Genomic DNA, 13445 nt, shown 5'->3' with positions numbered 1-13445 from the left:
TTGCTTGAGGAATCCCTAAAGCCGTGTGTGATGGAAAATATAACCAATGGCTGCAACAGCTTGGGTTTTCTTCCCCATAGCTTTCAGGTGATCTACGACATCACATTTAAGATAATCTGAAAAATTCTGCACTGTTTCAGACTGTGTCTAGGAGATTGGTGGGATGCTGAAGTGTGATATATGACATAGCATGAATTAGTACCCTCAAAATGCAGTAGCTGTGAGCTTATTAGGCCTGTGTATGTTAAGGAGAGCCCACTGCATGCTGTAAGGACCCCCAGTTTTGGCCGTTCAGTTACATAGGGACGTGGGAGGATGCCCTTTACCAAATCAGACCACATATGCTCAGCATTGCCCACAATAACTGCCAGTGACTCTCCTAATATCATATCGAGAGTAAAATAAATAACAATAATGCCGGGATGGTGTAGTGGTTAAAATGTATTAGTGTGCACCATCTGGTGTAAATAAGCCAGTTAATAAGTCGAGCAATGTCCTTTGGAAAACCTCTAAGCAATTGAGACTAGGTTTAGTTGATACCACATGCAACACTCTTCGAAAACTGTTCTATAACATTCAAACTTGCAGTATGAAATCATTATCCATCACTGCGTTGGGTTTTTATTTGGTGAATTATCTACACTTCTCTGAAAACGTATAATAAATTAATTCGGATGACCAATGGCATTCTGTTGAATTACGTTCTGTGCTATCAAATCCTTGTTGCTTTGTGCACATGTTTGAATCACAATTTGCTGCGCCTTAATTTTTAACTTCATCGTTATCAGCTGGATTCATTCATTTTGTATGGGGACTGCAGATTTTAATTTCACACTAAGGTCATTTGATTCCCCAGCTGCAGTTGCCATTTCATCATCGTCTTCTCTTTTTTTGCTTGCTTGCTTTTGAAGTTGCGCATACTGTGAGTTTCTTCATGCTATAACTTAGTGCTCTTGTACTATGTTTGATTTCTGAATCGCATGAACTACATTTTTTTAAAATTCTTTGTGAAACTTTTAAGAGCTTTCAAATCATTGTGAATAGTGTTACCAGGTGTCCTAGGCTGGCTTGGAAGTCTCCAGGTTTGCCTGGTCCCCTGTATGTGGCAAGGGAAAGCCTTGAATCTCCAGGTGGCCAAGAGTGCCTTAGAAATATTATTATTATTATTATTGCTGTGCACGCAGCTTGCAAGCATAGATAGTGGGCTCATCCACACGTCTGCTTATCACACTGCTTTGGGAAAACCCACTCTTTATCGCTGAATTGGAGCAAATGTTAATTGGGTTTTCTGCATGGATTCAGGGGTACAGAGTGGGTTTTCCTGGGGAAAGCAGCGGGGCAAATGCCTACTAAGCACATGCAATGCATGTAATGTCTTTCATTCTATAGTTGTGTGATGTGGGCTGATATTGTATTGTGATGGCCATTGGCTATAAACAATTAAAATCTATTGATTGATTGCACGCACAGGAGAAAATGTGCATGTTAAATGCAGTAACATTTAGTGACACACATTGATTAGCCCTTATGACATTTCCCAAACAAAGAAAAGCTGAGGCAGAGGTAGATATCTTCGGGCAGCATATTATTCCAAAGAGCTAGAATTGGGCCCTGCTTCACACCGCAGCAGATTTAACCACTTTGATGAAAGGAAGTCAAAGCGGGTCCTCCTTTGAAGCTCTTAAAATCTCATGCTGGAACATGCAGTCTCTGGACTACGCTGTGCTCAGGCTGCATAGAGGTTCAAAGGATGAAACCAATGTTTCAAATAGTACCCGAAGCTAACTGCAAATTCCTTGCAGCTCACCTAGACTGGAATACACCTGTTCCCAACTCCCTATTCTTCTTAAGGGGTGAGTTGCTGTGCTTTGCACCAGCTGTAGCTTCTGTCTTCGGCATCCAAGACAGGAGAGCACAATGCAGTAATCAATCCTCTTGGTTACAAAAGCATTGCTGTGCATAAGGGAAGTCACAATCTACAACCTCCCCCAAGCTGATAACCTCCATATATCTTAGCCTGCAGGTCTCGTCAGCCCTTGCCAGCATGGCAGTACTGCCAGAAAATATGGGAGTTCTGCTTTAGCAACATCTTTAAGGATGAAAGCTCAACACCCAGGCAGTTTGCTGCTTATTTTATTGACAGTTAATTTTGTTATTTGGAGCTTGGTGATTTTCTACATGACTGTTCAATTGGTGGTCTTAATGGCATAGTGAAGAGGGGTGGTTTTTTTAATTTCAGTGTATGGCTGTATTTTATAGGGTTGCATTTCCCTCCCTTGTCTGGTGGATGAAAAGTGCATTAGGACTTTAGAGAATAATAATAATAATAATAATAATAATAATAATAATAATAATAATAATGTGATAAAACATCAAACATTAAAAACTTCCCTAAACAGGGCTGCCTTCAGATGTCTTCTAAAAGTCAGATAGTTGTTTATTTCCTTGACATCTGATGGGAGGGCGTTCCACAGGGCAGGCGCCACTACCAAGAAGGCCCTCTGCCTGGTTCCCTGTAATCTCACTTCTCGCAGTGAGGGAACCTCCAGAAGGCCCTTGGAGCTGGACCTCAGTGTCACAGCTGAACGATGGGGGTGGAGACACTCCTTCAGGTCACCAACGTTTTTAGGCCTGTGGACACATTTGGATTTTTGAGTAAGTACCATGGGCACTACCTACTCTGGTCACTTATCTTCCCTCTCCCTCGCCTTGCAAGACACAAAAAGAGAATGTGCATGCGCGTGTGCTTGCATGCGCGCACACACACACACATAGCTTTTCCAAGTAATCTGAGTAAAAGTCCAAGTATCTGAGTAAAAGTCAGATCCAGGAGAATTAATCTGATCCTCTGAAAGCACATAGGCCTAGAGCTGAAAGAGTAAGTCCTCCTTCCAACTTCCTCCTTTAGCTCTATGTACTTCTTTTGACCAAACTGCGGGAGGCAGTGGAGGACAGAGGTGCCTGGCGTTCTCTGGTCCATGGGGTCACGAAGAGTCGGACACGACTAAACGACTAAACAACAACAACAACAACTTCTTAAGAGAGAATATAATCATGCTCACCATCTCATGACCAATGGGACGGTGAGGGTATGTTTGTCTCAGAGGCCTTGCTTTGCTCTAAGGCAGGCATGTCCAAAGTCCGCCTGTTGGTTTAATCCTGCCCCTGTGGCAGTTTATTTCCTGGGGTAAAATCCCCCCCAAAGGATTCACGCATGTTCACTTCATCAAATCTGGCCTTTGGGCACCCTTGCTCTAAGGGAAGAGATCCATCGTTGCATCGTTGTTCACCTGGGCACCATGTTGGTGACCGCTTCTATATGATAATGATGATGCTACCATCAGGTTGGAGAAGGCTAATCTACTAATTAGATGAAGCAGGTGAAAAAAGTTCTTTCCTACCACTTCTGGTAGGAAACTGGTGGCAATTTGATCGGAACCAAAGTTCAAGACTAGATACCTGACAGCATGCAATGGGAAATGCTTTCATGAGGAATCAGAAAGCTATCTGTGGAAAAGGCTAGTGGAAGGGATAACGCTTTCTGGGTAAGAAAATATGTGCATGATGTTATGAGGCCCAAAAGTTTACTGTCTTAATAGGAAGCATCTGGCAGCTGTACTTTCTCTAGAAGGTCAGTATAATGTTTAGCACATATTTTGTTTGAAAAAATGAGTGCAGATTTCAACAAAATAAATCTGGCAGGATTTTCCAAATTTGAAGAGCAAAACCTAGCTTTTAATTTGTCTTTCTTGAGATCTATTCTTCCACTCCCACCCCTGATGTGTGGGTTATTGCTAACAACAGCTAAATGTAAAAATCTGGGCACAGACTCAAGAGACAGAAATCCAGAAGTAATTCTTGTAATTTTAGCAATCAGAGCAAAATAGGATTATAGGTTTTATTCAGATCCTTGGTGACTGCCATGTATGATTACTGGTAGGTAAGCACGCAGTAATTCTCATGCAAATCTAGGCTATCTGGAATCCACAGCAATTTTGATGTGGCATTAAGGATCACAAAGCAAATGTAGCCACCTGCTGTGTCTGGCAAAACAGGTGCCCAAAATTTAGTGGATGTTCTGGACATCTCTGAAATGTAGTGGGGGGGGGAATGGTCTGTCTGTATGTTGTTGGAATGAGGTGTTTTATGAGATATGTCTGTGATTTGTACTACAGTTTGATATATGAGATAAGAAAATTAGAACATACAAAGAGCCCTTCTGAATCAGATCAGAAGCCCATTCAGTCCAGCATCCTGCTCTCAGATCATAAATGCCCACATCCCATAGATGCCCACATCCCATAGATGCCCATGGGAAGGCCATAAGCACCAAAGCAGTCTCTCTATTAGCAGATCCCTAACAACTGGTAATCAGAGACATACTGCATCTAATTCTGGAGGTAACATAGCCATCATGAATAGGAGTTCCTTGATAGCCTCATCCTCCGTTAATTTGTCAAATCACCCTTTAAAGCTGTGGGTGGCCAACACTACATATTCCAAGTCTCATTTGGGATCATTCCTTCTATGCTTGGTAGCCTCATCCACATTGTTGAGGACTTGCTTCTCCAGAGAGGAGAATTCCAGCAGAACAAGGAGGAGGATGGGATGGTAAACCTTTGTCTGAGGACCCAAGCCTATGTTTGCTTTTCCTGTTTGCGGTTGTTGTTGTCAAGACAATGGCGCCACAATGGCTTGAAATTTGGATCTGAAAGCACATGCACAAAGGCTATCTTGGTCATGTACAGTGCATATATGTATAATGCTTGCTTGTTTATGTTGCATGTAAACTTAATTTTATGCTGCACAGAAAAGAAAGCTTCCTGTTTCTTCCTCTTTCACAACAACCTCTGAGGCCCATCTCATGTTCTTTGCAAGGGGCCCTGAAACCTCAAGCTAGTTTTTTTCAGCAGCCATAGGTGACTTGCAGAGAGGGAGAGGAAGAACTGGAAACTTTCCTTCTATGAATTTGCTTAAGTTAATTTATCTTAGGATCCAGACCATAAGCTGTAAAGTATAGTCCGCTGTATGAAGTGCTAGAAACAAGTAGATACAGAATCATTTAAGTTTTAGTAGATTTTAGGAGTATTCAAAATATATATAGCTGCTTTTTGCAGATAGCTACCTAGTAAAATTTCTTGAAGAATCTCTTGCACCAGACATTGTGTGTGTGCGCGTGCGAGAGAGAGAGATAGAAAACATAAACTATGAACAAAACAGTGATATACAATGAACAGACTCTTCTCTTTCCCCCCCTGCCCAACTTTTAGGTGAGTTATGGCACACATTAAAAAGTAATCTGAAGAATTTTGTGCTGTTTCAGTCTCTGTCCAGGAAATTGGTTGGACTTCAAGGAATGATATATGTAGCATAAAGTCTTATCCTCAAAATACAGCAGCAGTGGTTTGTTGCTATTGGGCTGCAGGCATATATTGAATGTCAGAGGGTTCATGGCTCAGGGTAGAAGCCTAGATTCAATCCCTGTGATATTTTCCAAATAGTGCATCCCAAGAGGAGGTCTCTGCCCGATTCCTTGGAAAGCTGATGTGAATTAAGAATAGTGGAGTGGTGTCATCTAGATACTGTTGGTCTAGCATGGCCAACGGTTAGGGATGATGGGAACTGTTAATCTAGCAACATCAAGAGGGCACCATGTTGGTTGCTCCTGGATTAGATGTACCAGTGGTAAGGCTCAGCAAAAGCCACTGAGGATGCATACATGTCTAAACACTACCCTGGAGATCCTCATGTTGTCAGGTACGTTTGGGTTTGGTAGAAGGACACATATACAGGTCTGAGGTCCCAACTCTGTGGCAGCATAAATTCAAAGACCAGTTTCAGTGGTTAAAGCCATCAGGGGATAGCTAGTGGATATCGGAGTATGGAGAACAAGCAGACAGTGGGGATGGTGAACCCTTCACCCTGCCATTTGTTGTTGGGATACAGCTCACATCATCCCTGACCATTGTTCATGCTGACGGGTTCCTTGGGAATTGAACCTTCCAACAACATCTGAAGGTCCGCAGCTTCTGCATCCCTGATCTAGGTGCATGTGCGTGCAGATCCAAATATATATATTTTTGTCCCATCCTCAAATGATACAATTGCTTGTATATCAAGGCAAGGCATCATGAGAAAAAGAATTCGTGCCACAATCGCCAATACATTTACATCCTATCCCTCCATGTACACTGCTTTATTTGAATGTCTTTAAATGGCTATGGTTTGCCTTTTTGTTCGATTTTCCTCTTGTCTCATTTGGTTAAAAAGAAGAAAGCATGCTTTAAAAAAAATGTAGGCTATGAGATAGACGGCAGTAATTTTTCTTGTGTGAAAAGTAGTCAGATGTAGCCATTTAATTAATCTTTAGCTCCATACAGCCACCTCTCTCACATTTGAAAATGGTGTTTAATAATTGCATTATTTTAGTCATAATTTTGTGAAAAGATAAAGCAGATTACCATTTGGAAGCCAGGAAGTGACCTGTGAGATAAGGAAATGTAAGGACTTTCTACTTAAAAATCACTACATGTTTCAACTGAATAAAAAAGCGCAAAAACTGTACTTAGCAATAAAAAGGCATAAAAAGATGAAGCTGCTTAATGATTAAATCAGGTGATGAGCAACTTTATTCTCATTAAAATTACTTGAAGTTTATGTAATTAATTCAAATTATGAGAAACAAATTAGTGTCGCATTATTATAATTTACGGTAACTTATACACTACTTAGATGCCAATATCCACACACACATAATTAAAATACATTTTCTATAGTTAAAATGATGCATGCCATTTTTATATAGCTTTCCTCTTAAAACTAAATTAATCAAACCTCAGAGGCCTGAAGGCTATAAATTTTTATTCTTTGTCATGAAAGGCAAATATCCTAGGATCACTTTATGGTCTAAAAATACATAAAGGTCTCTCAGAGTGGAATATAATCAATGAAACAAAAGGCAGCAGGATTCAATATGATCATCTTTCCAGACTTTATCTGTTTGGTCCAGTCACTCCTCATAAGCCCTGTACAAATTTTAAAAGCATATCTCTCTTGCAACATGGTGACGAGGCCTTTGTAAAACACCAGACCCTCCAAGTGTCCCTATTTTCCAGGGACATCCCAGATTTAGAGAAGCCATCCCGGTTTCTGATTTCATCCTGGAATGTCCCACTTTTCCTTAGGATGTCCCTATTTTCATTGGAGAAATGTTGGGGGGTATGGTAGGAAGTTCCTATTTTCATTGGAGAAATGTTGGAGGTTATGGAGTTATTTGACCCCCGAGCCATTAGAAGGCAGTCCTGTACAGAGGGTTTTTTTAATGTTTAATGTTTTATTCTGTTTTTATATATGTTGGAAGCTGCCCAGAGTGGCTGGGGCAACCCAATAAGATGTGTGGGGTATAAACAGTAACATTATCATTATGGAATGGGACATCCCTATTTTCATTGGAGAAATGTTGGAGGGTGTGCAACACACCCTTTAACTCCCCTTGCTTTCCCCCCATTTCAGATCCCTCCATCTTCTGCAGCATGTGAAAGAAACTAGTCTATGTTTGGGAAGACACCAAATCAAGAAATAATCTAACATCTGGAAGGGTAGATCAGAGCTAGGGAAACTTTGGTGCTCCAGATGTTGCTGAACTATGACTTTGCGTAGCTCTAGCAAGAATGGTCAATGACCAAGGATGACAGGAGCTGTAGTTCAGTAGCCTTTGGAGGACCAAAGGTTCCCCACAGCTGGGGTGGAGAAACATATTTCAATCTGGGCAAATATTTCAGAAGTCTTGGATAAATGTGATGCAGCAGAAGAAACAGAAACTGATAATGATAGCTTGGAAGACTAAAGTGATTAAATTTCATGTACTATTCCTTGAGTCTAGGTCTTCCCCATGATTTTTCTCAGCTCTTTTAATGGAAAGGAGTGCTTTTTGTCTGCTTGACATTGTAAAGGACTGGAAGAGACATACAGATTTCAAGAAATAATAATTTGTGTACTATAATACTGATGGCCAATTCCATTTTTATAGGTTTTTTTTTGCCTTTTCCTCATAAACTGGCAAAACCAAAGAGACAGTTTGGCAGTTCTAGAATTCTTCTGTTGAGGAACACCAGTAAACCTAGTACATGCCTTGGTGACATCTAAATGAAATCCACAACTTACTGCGTTCCAAATTACTGCCACAATCCTGCACAAGTTTGCTATGGCTAAGCCCCTTGAAATCAATGGTACTTTAGATGAGTCTGATTCCTAGGACATTGTTTTCAATGGCTACTTTTTGCCCACTTGTAGTTTTTGGAGAGATTTGATGGATTGTAGATGTATGAATGACTCTTGCATCTGTAAAACTCTGTGAAGAAGTCATGTATCCTCCTCCTCTTTAGATTTAATGTGAAATGTGCATTGCCTTCTTATTCAGCATTTTTAGAAAATATAGGTGATACCTCATCGAGTCGAACCAGTTGAAACCGAAGGATTTTAGCTAATACATTGATTTCAATGAGTTTACTCGACTAACAATGGATATTGATTATGTGATTAATAATACCTTGGGTCTGAAAGTTACTATGTGTATTTGTGGCTGATTAGTTAATTTAAAATTTCAGCAAGAAAGTGATGTTTCTTCAATTATCTTTTCTTGTTGTTTCAGGTTGGGTTTTCCCATGATGATTATGAGCTGCATCATTGGAATGTGCTATCTCCTTGTTGCTCACGTTGTATTGGGTTGGACCTAAGAATGTATATATTGATTATATATACTGAAGACCAAAAGACATTTTTCGTTCTTTTCCAACCTCTCTTGCATTTTTACAAGGCTGCATGAAAACAAAAAGCTTTTATTTGGGGGGCGGGGGGAGTGGAATCATTCATGCTGCTATTCCTGCCCAGCTTTCTGTTATGAACATGGGAATTCATCTGATGCCTATATGGAATTTCTCCACTTGGAAATGATGCCCACATTCATTTCAGTTGAGAGAACCAATTTCTGTGCACATTATTTTGTGTGTGTGTGTGTGTGTGTGTGAGAATTGCCTACCTCTGCTGAAATATGGACAGGGACCATTGTGAATGCAAGAGAGATATGTGCTCATATCTAATGCACAGGAAGCTCTGGGCCACAGCTGTATTTAATAACTGGCAGCTAAACAGCTGAGACACAAAATCAAAAACATCTCATAATGCACATTTTGATGGGCTGTACCATTTTAGATTAAAGGTGGAAGAATTGTGTGAATGCCATACAGAATAGAAGCTAGTGTGTCAAGAGAAAAAGCGAAGCGTTAGATCCTTGCTTATTAGTTTTATATATGAAGAAGCATTCAGATGTGAATCCCCTCCTGCAGTCTAAAATTGTATAGCAGAGGGAAAAATGCACCATATGACCCTTTAGATAATGTGCTTCCATCCTTAATTGACGTCACTGTGGGCTTATGTTCTTTGACCAGCTTATAGAGCAGAATATTGTGATTTAAGATGCACAAATGGTCTTATGGTGGAACCAAATTTCTTTAGGTTCATTTTTCAGCTCAAAAGTAGTGATTTTGCTGAGGATGAGTCCTCCCAGATCTTTAATCCTATTATTATTATTATTATTATTATTATTATTATTATTGGAAGCTTGCCTGAGAGGTCCTTTGCTTTGCTCCCACTTCAGTGGACTTTTTAAGGAAACAACTCCTGGTGGGATTCAACAGAGTTGTTTCATGTGCAGAACAATGTCAGCTCACGCAATGAGATTCCAGCCTCTCCTTCCTCCCATGCCTTCTACATCTGTTCTGGAGTGTTGGGGAAACCCCCCAGAACAGTTTTAAGGGGTGAACAGGAGGAGTAGAAGGGGGAAAGTGCCATTGCATGAGTAGACCTTGTTCTCCATGCACATAAACCACTTGAGTTCCCCCCAGTTTCATTTTTACTTGAGACCACACAATGGGCACAATGACATCAGAATACCAGGTAGTTATTCAGATTTGACTATTTGCTGTAACCAATAATAGTATTAAATAAAGACAATTAAATAAAGACAATTATTGCCCAAGAAGGTAGAACCCCAAACCAGTAGAGAGGATATTGTTACTAAACATTTTTTTTAAACAAAAACAAAAACCAGAGTCTCTGTTAGTATGAGTTGTTTGGATACTGGAACAGACTTCCTCAGAAAATGGTATACTTGGCTCCATTCTAAGTTTTTAAGCGGTGGTTTTAACAATGAAATTTGAACATATGTCCTGCATCAGCAGATGGTTGGACCTTTACTGTCCTGCCCAACTCTGTGATTCTTTGAAAATGAACACTTTTACAGCCCCTTAGCAATGATTCACCAGAAACTGCAGAAAGAGGGAGACTTCTTTCAATTCTGATAATGATCCTTGTGAAAGTGGTTTCCCTTTTTAGCTCAGCCCTAATTAATATCCAAATAAATGCTTTCTGAGATATGAGTATTCACAAGGGACTATATTTTTATCCTAAAATTATGTTTGCTTTGGTCTGCATGTACTCACAGATGAAAACCTCACTTGCTATGTTCAGTAGTTTTTCTTTTGGTTGTCAATTTGCCTGTCGATATATTCTCTAATTTTATGAAAGCACCTGATATTCAGCCAGTGTTTGCTTTAGTAGATAAGTAAATAGCCAAACTGCATAATGAATGATACATCATTGTCTGTGTTTTAAAATAAACACATCCAAAGGAAGATTTGGAGTGGAAACAATAATCCCTTTTAATCTGGCTCATGGTTATCTGCAACTAAGTATTTTCATGGGAAATATTATCATTCGACACTTAGACGGGTTTATATAAATTAAATGAGGATAAATTAGTCTGTTAGGTAAATTTCAGAACTGTTTACCTATGTGGGGGATACAGTGATTTCAGTATTTTTGGTAGTAGTCAAGGATATGTACATACTTGCTTTTGGTGCTGCTGTTGAAGAACAGCAATAGGGCAGAATCATTTCCCACTATCTGAGTGCAATCTTATGGGTAATGTGATTGCAAATATAGAACCAGTGCAGCTATAGAGAGAATGAGTGCATCTGAAATAAAAGAACATCTTCTTGTAAATATTTCCCAGTATTTGGAAAAGCTTGTCATCTCCTTTTCTAACTGCCACAATTCAAAGGAGTAAGCTGCCAATCCTGAGATAAGCTGCTGTTCTTTTTTGTAATGCCACAATAAAACAGTATTCAGCATGTGTAGTTTTGTCCTACATACACCTAGTCCTCCTTTGGACTGTGCCCAGAGGCTTTTAACAGCTGTATGATAGGGAGAAATTGAGGGGACGCAGGTGGCGCTGTGGTCCAAACCACTGAGCCTCTTGGGCTTGCCAATCGGAAGGTCGGAACTTCGAATCTGCATGATGAGGTGAGCTCTGTCCCAGCTCCTGCCAACGTAGCAGTTCGAAAGCATGCCAGTGCAAGCAGATAAATAGGTATCACTGCGGTGGGAAGGTAAATGGCGTTTCCATGTGCTCTGGTTTCCGCCACAGTGTTCCGTTGTACCAGAAGCAGTTTAGTCATGCTGGCCACATGACCCAGAAAGCTGTCTGTTGACAAACGCTGGCTTTTAACAGCTGTATGATAGGGAGAAATTGAGGGGACGCAGGTGGCGCTGTGGTCCAAACCACTGAGCCTCTTGGGCTTGCCAATCGGAAGGTCGGAACTTCGAATCTGCATGATGAGGTGAGCTCTGTCCCAGCTCCTGCCAACGTAGCAGTTCGAAAGCATGCCAGTGCAAGCAGATAAATAGGTATCACTGCGGTGGGAAGGTAAATGGCGTTTCCATGTGCTCTGGTTTCCGCCACAGTGTTCCGTTGTACCAGAAGCAGTTTAGTCATGCTGGCCACATGACCCAGAAAGCTGTCTGTTGACAAACGCTGGCTCCCTCGACCTGAAAGTGAGATGAGCGCTGCAACCCCATAGTCACCTTTGACAGGACTTAACCATCCAGAGGCCATTTACCTTTTTTACCTTTACCTAAGGAGAAATCCAAAGTACACAACATGTGGCACCCTGAGATGAAAAGCTCTGTGTATGAAGAGTAAAGAACTAGCAAACATAATTTCTTTTAATAAGGATTCTACTGCAATCTGTTGGTTATTAAACCATTTTATAAAAGAGATACTACCTCAACAGTGAAATTATGAATTGTCTATGCTTTGGTATGTTTTACTATCATGCTGTGACAAACACACACACAATGGCTGCTCAAAGAAATCAAGTAGATTACTGTCTGTTAAGCCCCTTGATTATGGGAGGGGTAGCCAGCATGGTGCTCCCCAGATGTTTTGGTTTACAGCCACCATCAGTTCCAGCCGGCAGTTCTCGGGGGTGATGGAAATTGTAGTCTGAAATATCTGCAAGACACCATGCTGGCTTGAGTCTCCATTCAGTTTTTGAACTTGTTCCTTGCATTTATTTCTCTGATTGGTTGAGATAGCAAGTTACCACCTCTTCCTGTCCATTAAAAATAGCTTGCTGGAACTGACAACCTCCAAAATATTTTATTTTTAAATTTGGGAGGTTTTACTTGTTCCATGTAATTAGAGGGACCAAAACTTACCAGTTTGCAGCATCATTTGAATGGAGTTCTGCTTGGGATGCTGGTGGATAGAGAGATGAGAAGCCTTTTCACTGATTTTCATTTCCATATGCCACTCCTGCCCCCCAGACCACCTCCCATTGTTCTGGAGTGTCTCTCAACCTTCAGAAGCAGATTTATTTCAGTGAGGTAATATAGGGCTGCAAGGGGCAGGGGAATAAATGAAACTAGCCAACTCCCCAGTTCTGCCAGTGGGGTTCCTTTACTGTAGCAGCCTTTTGCAGATGAAAGGAACTCTTTTGGTTGTAGAAAGCAAATCCAACCCATACTTACTGGCCATAACACTATTAGTACATTTCTTTTTTTAACCCCCCCCCATTGATCTCTGGATGAAACGCAGTTATATAAAACAAATGCTGAATATTTTCTTTTTTTACTGAGGGCTTAATAGTCTGTTAAACGCTAGTCTGACAAGCTCAAGTGGCATGCTGAATACATGCATTAGTTTCTCATTGTAACCTATGTAACTCGTCTACCAACATACTTTTCACAAAAATGGAAGCTATTTCCCTTTGACATCCCTTGTAGTTATCCTAGAAATGTCCTCCCTCATCACTATAGATGAAATAGTCTGGCATAACAATATACATGGTGCATATTCCAAAATGTGTGTGACTTTATTTCTGTGTTACCACCACACCAAATATATTGGGGATTGTTGGGTTTTGTTTTGTTTTTGCTCAAAAGATGAGAAAGAAACAAGTCAACTGGAAAATTAATTTCTCATTCAAATGTGTGTCATTCAATAAACATAATTTTTGAAAGCAGGCATGATGATCATTCCAAGCATGGCTTCTGTATTGCCTTATTATATTCCACAATGTTAAAACTCAATTTGTGCCATCCTA

At 40.5% G+C, this 13445-nt stretch overlaps 1 protein-coding gene across 2 annotated transcripts in view; it reads left to right on the top strand.

The window, feature by feature from the left end:
- OCA2 (OCA2 melanosomal transmembrane protein) overlaps positions 1–10691 on the top strand; it is a 143146-nt gene extending 132455 nt beyond the window's left edge. For both annotated transcript variants that reach the window (XM_081907554.1, XM_081907553.1), the window contains exon 24: positions 8651–10691. In XM_081907554.1, the coding sequence (XP_081763680.1) occupies positions 8651–8735 (85 nt within the window). In that variant the 3' untranslated portion in view covers positions 8736–10691. The remainder of the gene's footprint in view (positions 1–8650) is intronic.
- The last annotated feature ends 2754 nt before the right edge of the window (positions 10692–13445 follow it).

Source organism: Podarcis melisellensis (assembly GCF_964234715.1).
Source record: "Podarcis melisellensis genome assembly, chromosome: 4".
NCBI classification, from domain to species: Eukaryota; Metazoa; Chordata; class Lepidosauria; order Squamata; family Lacertidae; genus Podarcis; species Podarcis melisellensis.
This window is presented reverse-complemented; position numbering and strand designations above follow the sequence as displayed.